Genomic DNA, 12,888 nt, shown 5'->3' on the forward strand with positions numbered 1-12,888 from the left:
GCTCGCTTAGCCAGTGATGGCGTCATTTGAAGGCTAAAACAATGCGAAGCGCATTGTGACCAGCGATGTGTAGCAACATCTGATAGCCTGGTCGGTCACGGTGACCACAGTGATATTATATATATATATATTTAAATATATATTACATACATATATATATACATATTTAATATATATCATATATATAATAATATATTACTTATATCTATATTATTATAATTTATATATATATATATATATATATATATATATATATATACACTTTCGTTCTATCTATATATATAAATGTATCTGGTGTTGTGTTAAGTCGCGTGGCTTCGTGGTTCAGAGCATTCGTCTCACAATCGTAAGATCGAGTGTTCAGTTCCCGGCGACGCGTTGTGTCTTTGAGTAAAACACTTTATTTCACGTTGCTGGAGTGGACTGAGCTGGCAAAAATTAGTAGTACCTGTATTTCAAGGGGCCGACTTTGTCACACTTTGTGTCACGCTGAACATCCCCGAGTACTACGTTAAGGGTACATGAGTAACCAGTTCCGTAGATCGAATCAGCTGGGATTCGACGGTGCGCTCGTTTATGTGTGTGTGTGTGTGTGTGTGTGTGTGCATAAATTTCAATATTGTATTTCTGAGTATATGGCCCTTGAATCGCTAAGGATCAAAACGATATGCATTTTCCGATCGAAGTTGGGTGTAGAAGATTCGTTTGACAGTGTGTGGCGATTGTTGTTGTTGTGAGGCCTAACTCATGATAAAGTGAATATCACCGTCAATGACAGCCAAACTACAGTGGAGTAGGCAAACCGCTGGATTTGGTTAAAAGATTCGATGAGCAATGGCTAGAAGTATATAGCACGAAACCTCGTAACCAGTTCATCTAACAAGCGCAGCCTCATTTCAATGAGGCCTCATCTCACTGGGCGGGTCCGCAATAATGCAGCTGAAAGACGGTACGCATCTCTCCTGATAGCCCCATTAGCCTTCTAGCATCCGGTATGCGGGTCTTTCAACTGGTAGAACTTGCTTCTGCAAGCTGTTTGCAAAGAATCTGATAATATTTTCTTACACGTTCCTGCATACTAGAAGTGTGAATGGCATTCTGCTGTGGAATTTTGTTTCCGCAAACAAGTTTCTCGCAATGGATATTTTGACTTAAAATATATCAAAATATGAGTAAATATTACGATAAAGTAAAAAGGAATCAATAAATTATTCGATGTAACACACTTAGTATATTTGTTTTTCATTGTAATCTCGGAATTTAGTCAGATGTTGGTAATTTCATATACAAACGTCGCACCCAAATATTTTTCATTTGACGAGAGTCAGATGCAAAATCGTGGATACACATGGTTTATATATATGGATGGATGGATTTATATGTTTATATGTCTAAATATATGTGTGTCTGTCTGTGTATCTGTGAGTGTATATATATATCTTTATATATAAAACTGTAGTTGTGTGAGTGTCTGTCCCCTTCGATTTAGATTCCTAACTACTCCCACATTTTGCGGTGCAGTTTAACCAAAAGCGGGTATCTTATAGTCGTGATTCATATCGAGCTCTTCTGGGTATTGGCGCGCGTCTACGATGAGTCTACGATTTTAAAAAAATTACCATCAATTTTTCCCATTTTAATGCATTTTTGGCATATATAAGGGAAGTAACTCTCTAAAAATTTATTAAATCTCAGAGCGTAAAAAGCTACAGTAACACACCCCCCTTTGTGGTTAGCCATATTGAGATGGCTATTATACTTTACATCTCTAAAAATGCTTATATAGTTATTTCCCTTACAAACCCGAGCAACGCCGGGCGATACTGCTAGTATATATTATATATTATATTATATATATATATTATAAATATATATATATAGAGAGAGAGAGGGGGGAAGAGAGAGATTCATGCTTGATTGTATGTTTAGAAGATTGTTTCTTAATGATATGTTTCCGGGTTCAGTCCAAATGTAAGGCAGCTGGCATCTTGGGAAAATCTCTTCTACACCAGCCTCGACCGACCAAAGCCTTATGAGTGGATTTGGTAGATGAAAGCTGATAGATAATTTGTGTGTGTGTGTGTGTGTGTTGGTGCCTGTGTTTGTCAAATAACACCGCTTGATAACTGGTGCTCTTAAATATACTTCCTTGTAACCTAGCAGTTCGGCAAAAGGGTACTCATAGAATAAGAAAAAAACGAATCTTGGAATCGATTCATTCGACTAACAATTCGTCAAGATATCGAGATGGCATCTTTCTAAACGATGCAAGGCGCATTGTAACCAATGATGTATAACAACATCCGGTAGTCAAGTCGATCACTTGATCACGTGATATGTATATATATATGTCTTTATTGCCCACAAGGGGCTAAATATAGAGGGGACAAACAAGGACAGACAAAGGGATTAAGTCGATTACATCGACCCAGTGCGAAACTGGTACTTTATTTATCGACCCCGAGAGGATGAAAGGCAAAGTCGACCTAGGCAGAATTTGAACTCAGAACGTAACGACAGACGAAATACCGGTAAGCATTTCGCCCGGGGCGCTAACGTTTCTGCCAGCTCGCCGCCTTACGTGATATGTATATATGTAGGTAGGTATGTGTATGTACGTGTTTGTTTGTGTGTGTGTGTTTGTGGGTGTATATATATATATATAGTTAGGCAGGTGTGTGTTTATGTTGCACACTCTAAACTACATAAGCTTTACGCGTAAAGCTTTGTCTCTGTGTGTGTCTGCGCGCGCACGCGTGTAAAGTTATATGCACTCGTTTATACACACCACTTACAAAAAAATCCTATGTGAGAGAAGCGTGTAGGATTTTGCATGAATGCAATAAAAGAAATTTATGTATTTATGTAGTTCTCATGTTTTGCTGGCATGTGTCTATAATTCAGGCTCTCTCTCTCTTTTACTCTTTTACTTGTTTCAGTCATTTGACTGCGGCCATGCTGGAGCACCGCCTTTTAGTCGAGCAAATCGACCCCAGGACTAATTCTTTGTAAGCCTAGTACTTACTCTATCCGTCTCTTTTGCCGAACCGCTAAGTTACGGGGACGTACACACACCAGCATCGATTGTCAAGCGATGTTGGGAGAACAAACATAGACAGACAAACACACACACACATATATACATATATACGACGGGCTTCTTTCAGTTTCCGTCTACCAAATCCACTCACAAGGGTTTGGTCGGCCCGAAGCTATAGTAGAAGACACTTGCCCAAGGTGCCAAGCAGTCGAACTGAACCCGGACCCATGTGGTTGGTAAGCAAGCTACTTACCACACAGCCACTCCTGCGCCTGTTTGATTACGGCTAATTACTCAGAATACTCAGGCTGTTTGATTACGGCTAGTATTTGTCTCACTTCTGAAACTCCTCACTAACTCACTCTTGCACGCGCTAGTTCTTATCCAAGGTGAATGTGTGTGTGGCTGTAAGCGCAGCGTATGGTATGTATTACTGCCATATTCATGTCCCGCTGAATTATTACTCCACTAGCTAGTATTGTCTTTGAAATTTTCTAGCATGCGAGGAAGATAAAAGAAATTATCAGACAACAGTATTTGGGTCAGTATAATTGCCTAAAACTTTAAAAATTTGATATCCAGCACATGGCCATAGTGCAATCACTGAAACTAAATGGGACTCGCTGAACATACCGTTAACAAATGTTGGAAAATTTTCCGTACAGCAGTGTTGCTTAATCTTAATTTGAATAAGCATTGAGCTTTTATTACAAGCCAGTTATTATACCTATTTCTTTACTACTCACTAGCGGCTAAACACAGAAGGGATAAACAAGGACAGACAAACGGATTAAGTCGATTATATCGACCCCAGTGCGTAACTGATACTTATTTAATTGTCCCCGAAAGGATGAAAAGCAAAGTCGAGTTCGGCGGAATTTGAACTCAGAACGTAGCGGCAGACGAAATACCTATTTCTTTACGACCTACAAGGGGCTAAACACAGAGAGGACAAACAAGGACAGACAAACGAATTAAGTCGATTATATCGACACCAGTGCGTAACTGGTACTTAATTTATCGACCCCTAAAGGATGAAGGGCAAAGTCGACCTCGGCGGAATTTGAACTCAGAATGCAGCATTTCGCCCAGCGTGCTAACGTTTCTGCCACCTCGCCGCCTTAATAAGCCAATTATTATACCTCATGTGGGTGAGGACCGTAAGATAAGAGCTCAGTAAGCCGAAGCCGTAATATATGTTTATAGTTTATAGTTAATGCCATTGTCGCTATTTCATGTAATTAAAAGAAAAATTATTTTACATTGCAATTATTTTACATGTCCAACGGGTAAATCACTGATTTACTGCTCTGCCAACGGCATGAATGATAAGAGACTTTCTGTAACTCGATGCAGGTAACTCACTACAAAGTCTGCGCGAAAGGTATTTGTAAACATATTGGGACCTAAATCAAAGCAATTTGGTGGAGAAAATGGACTTGTTAACCATACCTGTTAACCTTAAGTATTTTTCTTTCTTTTTTTCCACCCTGTCATGTTACACTTGCCATGGTTTGTCGATAAAAGATGGTTGTAATTCAGTTTTGATCAGTATAATCTCTTATATGTAACCAATAAGATTTAAGAAACTTATGAACACTGCAAATTTCAGTTGACACTCTTAAAATTGTTTTTCGTAATACTTCGTAAGTTATGTAATAATTACGATATACATTGATACAGTGCTCCAATCCCAGAGAAGCGATTCGATTTTGTTCCTCACTGGAGTAATAACTTAAAATTCTCTAATACTATCTGAAAAAGAACGGAAGTTAGAATTTGCATTTTCACTGCAAAATTTTTAAATCAATGTTTTTTCTCTAATTTGCACACTTTTAAGCTTGTATCAACCATAATTTTAAAAACTGAGCAAAATTGGAAAATATTATTGTAAATTTTTATCTCTTCTATTACAAATATACTGTTCGACATTTGTTGGTGTAAACGTTCAGAGCTTCTGAAACATAGAAAACGTTGCCAGTAGTTATAAATACTATAGTTTTTAGATTTAAAGATCCCTTTACAAACCAACTTTTACAAAACTTCTTCCCAGAACTGTAATTAAGATTTATTCAAACAATACTAAATAAACCTTTAACCTGATGATTCTCTCACCATAATTTCGGTCCCGTTGGATTTTGAGAATTTCATATCGATCATTATTTTGCAATGTGAGACACCTCTTTCTCTTCAACGGTACTACATAAACATTCAGTAGCGTAACTAATTACAATTAGATTGAATCATAAACATAAAAATAGAATACACCTTTATATTCTGCATCATTTGACTACAATTACTTTTTTAAAAATCCTTAAAGGTGCAGGTGTGGCTGTGTGGTAAGAATTTTACTTCCCAACTACATGGCTCCTGATTCAGTTCCACTTCGTAGCACCTTGGGAAAGTGTCTTTTACATAGCCACGGGTCAACCAAAGCCTTATGAGTGAATTTGGTAGACAGAAACTGAAAGAAGCCCGTCGTATATATATATGTGTGTGTGCATGTGTGAGTGTCTTTGGTGTCTGTGTTTGTCCCCCCACCACCGCTTGACAATTGTAGCTTAGCGTTTCGTCGAAAGAGCCAGATAGGATAAGTACCAGGTTTAAAAGAGATAAGTACTCGGTCGAATTGTTTGATTAGAATTCTTAAAAGTAGTGCCTCAGAATGGTCGCAGTCTAATGACTGCAGAAATAAAAGATAAAAGATATCTTTATGCAGCACTCACGGAAAACTCTAAGACATTACACATTACTGTTTTCAAATACAAGTATATAAATAAAGGTTTTTAACTAATCATTATAACAAAAGTTTTGATTAGACTGTTCAAAGTTAACAGATGATAGGCATGTTCAGACATGCTTGTATATTTTATACGACAATCAAGACAACCCTCTTATGAATAACGTTGTAGATGTTACTTACAATTCTTATGTGTAGCATCTTATGGACATTTTAAGGCATTTTCTTGTGATGCGATACATATTTTCTATACATTTTTCTCAAGAACAATATTGGAAGTTTACATCAATATTTTGGCCTGAAGGTATTTCTCTTGTTCATGATATATTCAATAACTAGTTCTTGATCTTATCAAAGACGAACTTCAAAGTATAAAAGGATTTACCGGCATTTTGGACAGAATAAAATAATTCTCTAATCTGTGTCGGCATCATTACCTAACTTGCTTATCATGATTCTTCAATATGCAATACAATATTTCACCTCAGGTGGTTTACTAAGAAGCTTATCTGAAAAGCATCAGAGAAGTTAAGTTTCAATGCCGACTGTATAAAACAGAAAAGTTGAACAAACTATCCAGCACTACTTCAAGTTCGGTGCAGTCTATACTTTCCTGGGACTGTTTGATAATACTAAAACATGCCTGGAATTGCCTCCTGTATTTACTGGTATAATTAAATTAGTATTAATCATTAACTGATGATGGTTTTTCTTCAACGCATAATTTGTTTTCTAATTAAAGTCCAAATGTTCATTATATTAAATATCTTAACACTAACTTGATTATAGTTTCGTGCAGATGGTGTCACTGAGTAAATTCTTCTCCGAGTGATTAACACTTAATTCATTAAAGAAACAGACAGGTACTCACTAGTTGGCAAACTTCACTGTGTGTGCCAAAGTTAAACTCACTCTCCATTGCATGCATCCTTCAATTTTCTGGGGCACAAAAAATGTATCAATATAAGGCAAACAAATGTATCACTATAAGGCAATGAACTGGTAGAAACGTTAGAGCGACAGGGGAAACGCTTTGAGGTTCCAGCTCTTTGCGTTCTTAGTTCAAATTCCGCTGCGGCATACATACATTTTGCTGCTGTCATATTGCCCAGTTTAACACCAACACCCAACATTTTCGATGACATTAGTAGAGTCCACTCTGTTTCGAGCATTCGTACAAGGTTTGCAGTTTATAGATACTGTTCTCTCTCTTTCCCACCAGTCATCGGCTCTGTAAAGTGTCATAGCCGTTGTCCTTGTCCCTTTCCTAAAAGTTTAAAAAATGATTATATTCCTCTCAATAACTTTCTCACGGGAGTGAAATTCTTCATTTGCAACCTCCAAATTTTACTACTAAATAACAGTTTGTCCAAATCTTGCCTACTTTAAATACAGTCTTTTCTTATAGACGATTCTTCACTCAAGTATGATAGCTAACTTAAGTGCTTCAGGATGAAGTTCTCTCCAGAAAAAAATTTACTCTCTATATACATGCAACTGATAGCTTATCGTTGTCTTATTTCTACAATTTACTATTATAAATTTCATATACATATTTTTTTTTTATGTTCACGAATACTCTTGTAATTTTGATATTTTGTCGCCATTTTGAGGAGTCATGCGTTATTTATTTTCGCTTCCCTGTTCCTTGATACAATTTGAAAATGGCAGACACTTTATAGCCTAATTATCTAAATTGGTGTGTCTCGTCCTTTTATGACTAGTAAATCGTTGTTTGTAGAAATGGGTTAAATACAATGAATTATGTTAGAAATGCATGAGCAACATTCCAACCGTATATTCTACACAACCAATGATGCCGCACGGTCGGTACTAGTTACTAAAGGCGGCTAGCTGGCAGAAACGTTAGCACGCCGGACGAAATGCTTAGCGGTATTTCGTCTGTCGTTACGTTGTGAGTTCAAATTCCGCCGAGGTCGACTTTGCCTTTCATCCTTTCGGGGTCGATTAAATAAGTACCAGTTACGCACTAGGGTCGATGTAATCGACTTAATCCGTTTGTCTGTCCTTGTTTGTCCCCTCTGTGTTTGTCCCCTTGTGGGTAGTAAAGAAATAGGTACTAGTTACTATAGTTTTTTTATTTAATATGTAGTCCCAAATCCCTGTAATAATAATACTTTCATTGAAAACATTCAATTTGATTAGGTTTAGTTACGATGGAATTCTTTGTTGATATGTTTCACCTTATAAAGCAACAACCATTATGTTCAGATTTGTGTTTGTGACAATTCTTTTTCTTCTACATATTATCCTCCCTATACAGAATACATTGTACATATTTCTCCTTGGAATTAAATGTGGTTTCTTTGAGCAAACCGAAATTAAGATTTAATTTTAGCGCCATAGGGGTGGTGTGGAGGCACATGGCCTAGTGGTTAGAGCAGCGGACTCGCGGTCGAGGGATCCCCGGTTCGAATCTCAGACCGGGCGATGTGTATGTTTATGAGCGAAACACCTAAGCTCCATGCAGATCCGGCAGAAGGTAATGGCGAACTTCTGCTGACTCTTTCTCCACAACTTTCTCTCACTCTTTCCTCCTGCATCTTGCAGCTCACTTGCGACGGACTGGCGTCCCGTCCAAGTGGGGAACCTATACGCCAAGAAACCGGGAAACCGGCCCTTATGAGCCAGGCATGGCTCGAGAAGGAACAAACAATAGGGGTGGGGTGCATGAATGAAAATTACAGCGAAAAAGTACTGATACTGGATGAGCGGATGATAGAAAAATATTTTTTTAGATTTATACAACGAAAGCAAATTCTACATAATTCTCTGTTTTGTCGTTTCAGATTCAATGTGGAATGTATTAGAATCTAAAGGACCCCCTGGTGGTGGGGGTAACCAAACAACAGAAATACTTACAATTACCACCGACAGTTCAATTACACCAGCTACTCTGGGCCCTTCGCTGTCACCACGTATTGAAAGAGTACTCACAGCCATCTTTCTCACGTTGTTTTCACTGCTCTTTACAGCGGTATGCGTACAATTGATAATGATAATATGGTACAAACACAAGCGATGCAGTTATCAGTCGGTTCTGCTACTAATTGTTCTTACCTGGGCTACTTTAAGGATAGTACTCTTCTCAATGTACTTTTCTGAAATTTACCTAGCAAATCATCTGCCGATTTTCGTCTCTTGGTTATTGTATTGTTTTCCTATATGTCTACAATTTTTCACGCTCTGTCTAATCACATCCTTTTTCACATCAGTAAGTCATACCTTTATTATTATTATTATTATTATTATCATTATTATTATTATTATTGATATTATTGTTGTTCTTGTTGTTATCATTATTATTATTATTATTATTATTATTATTATTATTATTATCATTATTATTATTATCATTATTATTGTTGTTGTTGTTATCATTATTATTATTATCATTATTATTATTATCATTATTATTATTATTATTATTATTATTATTATTATTATTATTAATATTGTTGTTATTGTAATCATTATTATATTATTATTATTAATATTGTTGTTATTGTAATCATTATTATTATTATTATTATTATTAATATTGTTGTTATTGTAATCATTATTATTATTATTATTATTATTAATATTGTTGTTGTTGTTATCATTATTATTATTGATATTATTATTATTATTGCTGTTATTGCTGTTTTTTATGTTATTTTCAGCAAATTTATGTCAGCCTCTGTTGCACTACCAGATACACCTCCGTATTTCTACTAAGTGTTTCAGTGTTGTGTATAATGTGTCATACAGCATTGGAATGTAACTGTGTATGTTTTTAGATTTGTCTTATTGTACTGGATTGTAATTTTGCATACGTTGCGTTGTGTTGGACAGGACAACTCAACTGTACCTTCAGCATTCCAACATCATTTAATCGAATTCTGGACAAATATACCCATGAAACGTGAATGTATTTTAAATAAACATTATATATACATATATATATATATATATAATATATATATATATATATATATATAACGAGAGAGAGGGAGAGAGTAATCAAATAACATCAAGAGATATTAACTCCTAGCGAGTAATCTGCTGATTACCTAAACTTTCCACCCACCTGCCCACCCATTTTTATGAACCTTAAAGCACTTGATAAACAAATTTCTATACTAGACTTTCCGTATCCTAAAGCTGACTCATCTAAATAAACACACCTAATCAGAAAATCTTAGATGCTTGACTAAACTCCAAACTATAGCTCCCACTTTCCCAAAACAAACATGTTAAACCTCCTAAATTACACCAATAAGTAAAGAATTCTGCTGACCAACTAACTTTCCCACCAACTTATATTCCTTCGTGAACCGAACCTTTACTTTGGGATCCGCACTTTTGAACGCATTTGCGATAATACATTTGGTATTTAACTCATAAAGGGGACTTTAGTGTTAAGGTATCACAACCACCGAATTTTTTTACCAAGACAAATTCCTAGCTGTCGGTCAAAGCTGAAGGAACCATCCTCCTTTTGTGGTAGACCTAACCTCGAAATGGCGACTTCTGTTGTTTTTCGTCCCGGGGTACGCATCATCATTGCTATCATGGACTGGTAACAATGTCTTCAGCCGCAATACTAATAAAGAAATACTATTTGGATGGCCGTTGTCTTTCCTAAGTTTATCTGTCATTTGCCAGGTTTTGTTTTTCGTCTTGCAGTGCGTTCAAATAGAAAGAAAAATACCGTTGTCATAGAGCATGATTTGTGGAGTTACCGACGAAGCCTTAGACAGCCCGACTTCTGTGGATATTGATATGACATCATTAATCACTCTGTTGCGATTTCTCACTTCCTATCATAGTAGAGATGCGAATATAACGTACTGGGAGTGATGAAGCATGAGAGAAAAAAAGAAGTATGGGATTTTCTCGAGCGACTCATACTCCGTTACAGCGGCATGATGAAGTGGGTAGGCTGGATGAGCGGATCAACAAAACAGCAAAACAACAATATATCCACAGCATTATCATCATCATCATCATCCTCATTAGAAGCGACCACTTAAATAGAATAAAAAGATCTCGGTTAAATGTTTACAGGGGGAAAATATTGCAAAAGCTTAACTTTTAAAAACTGAGATCAGCTTTGCCTTTCGGAGTCGATCAAAGAAAATATCTGTTAGGTACTGGCATCGATGTACTCCATTAAAGTGACTTGTTTCAAAATTACCTTGAATTAGAAACGATTACTTTTATTAAAAATTTCTATTGGATGTACTCTATTGCAACTGATTTTTTGGAAAAGAATTTGATACTTATATGTGTATGTATTGTTATGCATAGATAAATGTCCATTTCACATTGGCCAGTTAGGTAGGAAGAAACCTGGTACTTAGCTTAGAGAATAAATGAATTCAACCTAATAATTTTTAAATGAGATGATGATGTAATTAATTTTGTTCACATAAGACAACTCGAATTAATTACAAAAAATACTGATTAAGTAAAACTTTGTTTCCTATTGGGAAGCATATTTGACAAACTGCTCAAGCATGGATGCTAAAGGGATATAATTTCTTTTCAAGTCTCTGAGGAAGATTGCCTTGTGATTTCATGATCAATATATATATATATATATATATATATATATATATATATATTATATATATATATATATATATATTATATATATATATATCTATATATATTGTAAGTAATTTAGTCTCATGAGGTATTTCTAAGATTAATAAAACAGATTTAACCTCAGTAGATATCTTAAAAATTAGAAGAACAAAATCACAGCGCTGTAGTTAAGAGGTTCAATTTATGCACGTAGCTCTTCATATAAACTTGAGAGAGCAATAAATTTTTAGTAGAATTTAGCAGATTGAGAATGTGTGGAATCCCGTCGGTGTGTATGTGTATTAGTGCATATCGGTGTAAACTAGTGTCTAGTTGCGACTAGACTCATTATCTCAAACAGTGGCTCCGTAAATAAATATGTGAATCAAACTGAATTAAGTATCGATTTCAAATTTTGACACGAGGCCAGCAATTTCAGGGGAGGGGCAAGTCGATTATATCAATCCTAGTGCTCATCTGGTACTTATTTTATCAACTCCGAAAGGTTGAAAGGCAAAGCCAACCTCTCCAGCATTTGAACTCAGAACGTAAAGACGGATTAAATGTCGCTAAGCATTTTGCCCGACGTGCTAACGATTCTGCCAGCTCCCCGCCTTGAAACTGAATTAAATATGGCGATTAAAATAATCAGCTAAAATACTTGAAGGCGGTGCCCCAGCTTGGTTACAGTTAAATGATTTCAACTAGTAATAGAACAACATAGTTACGACGCCACTGATGATATACAAGCTAAGACTTATGCTACCTGAAAAGGCATTCCAGGTGTGAATGCCACCGATAAAGCCGTGGGAACGTGCATTTGTACGCGCAAGTACATCAGCTCTTAGCGATCGATACTACGCGTACGCGAGAAAAATGCAAGTGCAGTTTGCACAAAAAAAGCCGGCTGGTTTGAAATAATGCCACAAAATGCAGTATATTTAAGAGACAAAAAAGTAAGATGCAAAGGAGATATTTTCTTGAAACTTGGCATGAAGGAAGGAAAGACTATTTGGTTTCTCAAGGAGTTCTTTTTGTCTTAACTTCGTTTAACAAAACCAAAAATTTTATTGAAATAAAAGCATGCTTAATTATTTTTTAATGAAAAGAAAACACTGATTGCTTTTTATTCAGCAGATATTATTCAGCACCGTCCATTGGACGGGGGGCGTCTTGCTCGTGTTTATATAAGTACATGTATATGCTATGCATACATGTGTATATAGTTATATATTTATTCATACGTACTTAGAATAATTAAGTTATCATTTATGTTTGGTGTTAATGATATCTTTTCTTCATCATATCCACTTCGCGTTGGAGTATCGTTATAGCAACCTGAGTTGTCATTAACGACGTATTCATTAGCTAAAAGATCAGTAATTTTAATTCTCACTAAACAATATATGTATCGAGGATGATTGGATTTTTCAATTAATGAAATGTAGAATTTTTATTATGTTTATAATAGGAATAAAGACCAGAATTTAATTCCTTTATCTTTGTCTCAATG

The 12,888-nt window shown here is 35.8% G+C and overlaps 1 protein-coding gene and 1 long non-coding RNA gene across 2 annotated transcripts in view; one reads left to right on the forward strand and one right to left on the reverse strand.

The window, feature by feature from the left end:
• Nucleotides 1-12,888, forward strand: part of LOC115213025 (integral membrane protein GPR137B) — a 77,015-nt gene that overhangs the window by 30,840 nt on the left and 33,287 nt on the right. Inside the window, exon 2 of the mRNA XM_029781924.2 lies at nucleotides 8,591-9,015. Coding sequence (XP_029637784.1) covers nucleotides 8,596-9,015 — 420 coding nt within the window. The 5' untranslated portion in view covers nucleotides 8,591-8,595. The remainder of the gene's footprint in view (nucleotides 1-8,590; nucleotides 9,016-12,888) is intronic.
• Nucleotides 8,156-12,888, reverse strand: part of LOC118763986 — a 27,022-nt gene continuing 22,289 nt past the window's right edge. Inside the window, exon 4 of the long non-coding RNA XR_004999757.1 lies at nucleotides 8,156-8,169. This is a non-coding gene — a long non-coding RNA (uncharacterized LOC118763986). The remainder of the gene's footprint in view (nucleotides 8,170-12,888) is intronic.

This window comes from Octopus sinensis, linkage group LG6 (assembly GCF_006345805.1).
Source record: "Octopus sinensis linkage group LG6, ASM634580v1, whole genome shotgun sequence".
NCBI classification, from domain to species: domain Eukaryota; kingdom Metazoa; phylum Mollusca; class Cephalopoda; order Octopoda; family Octopodidae; genus Octopus; species Octopus sinensis.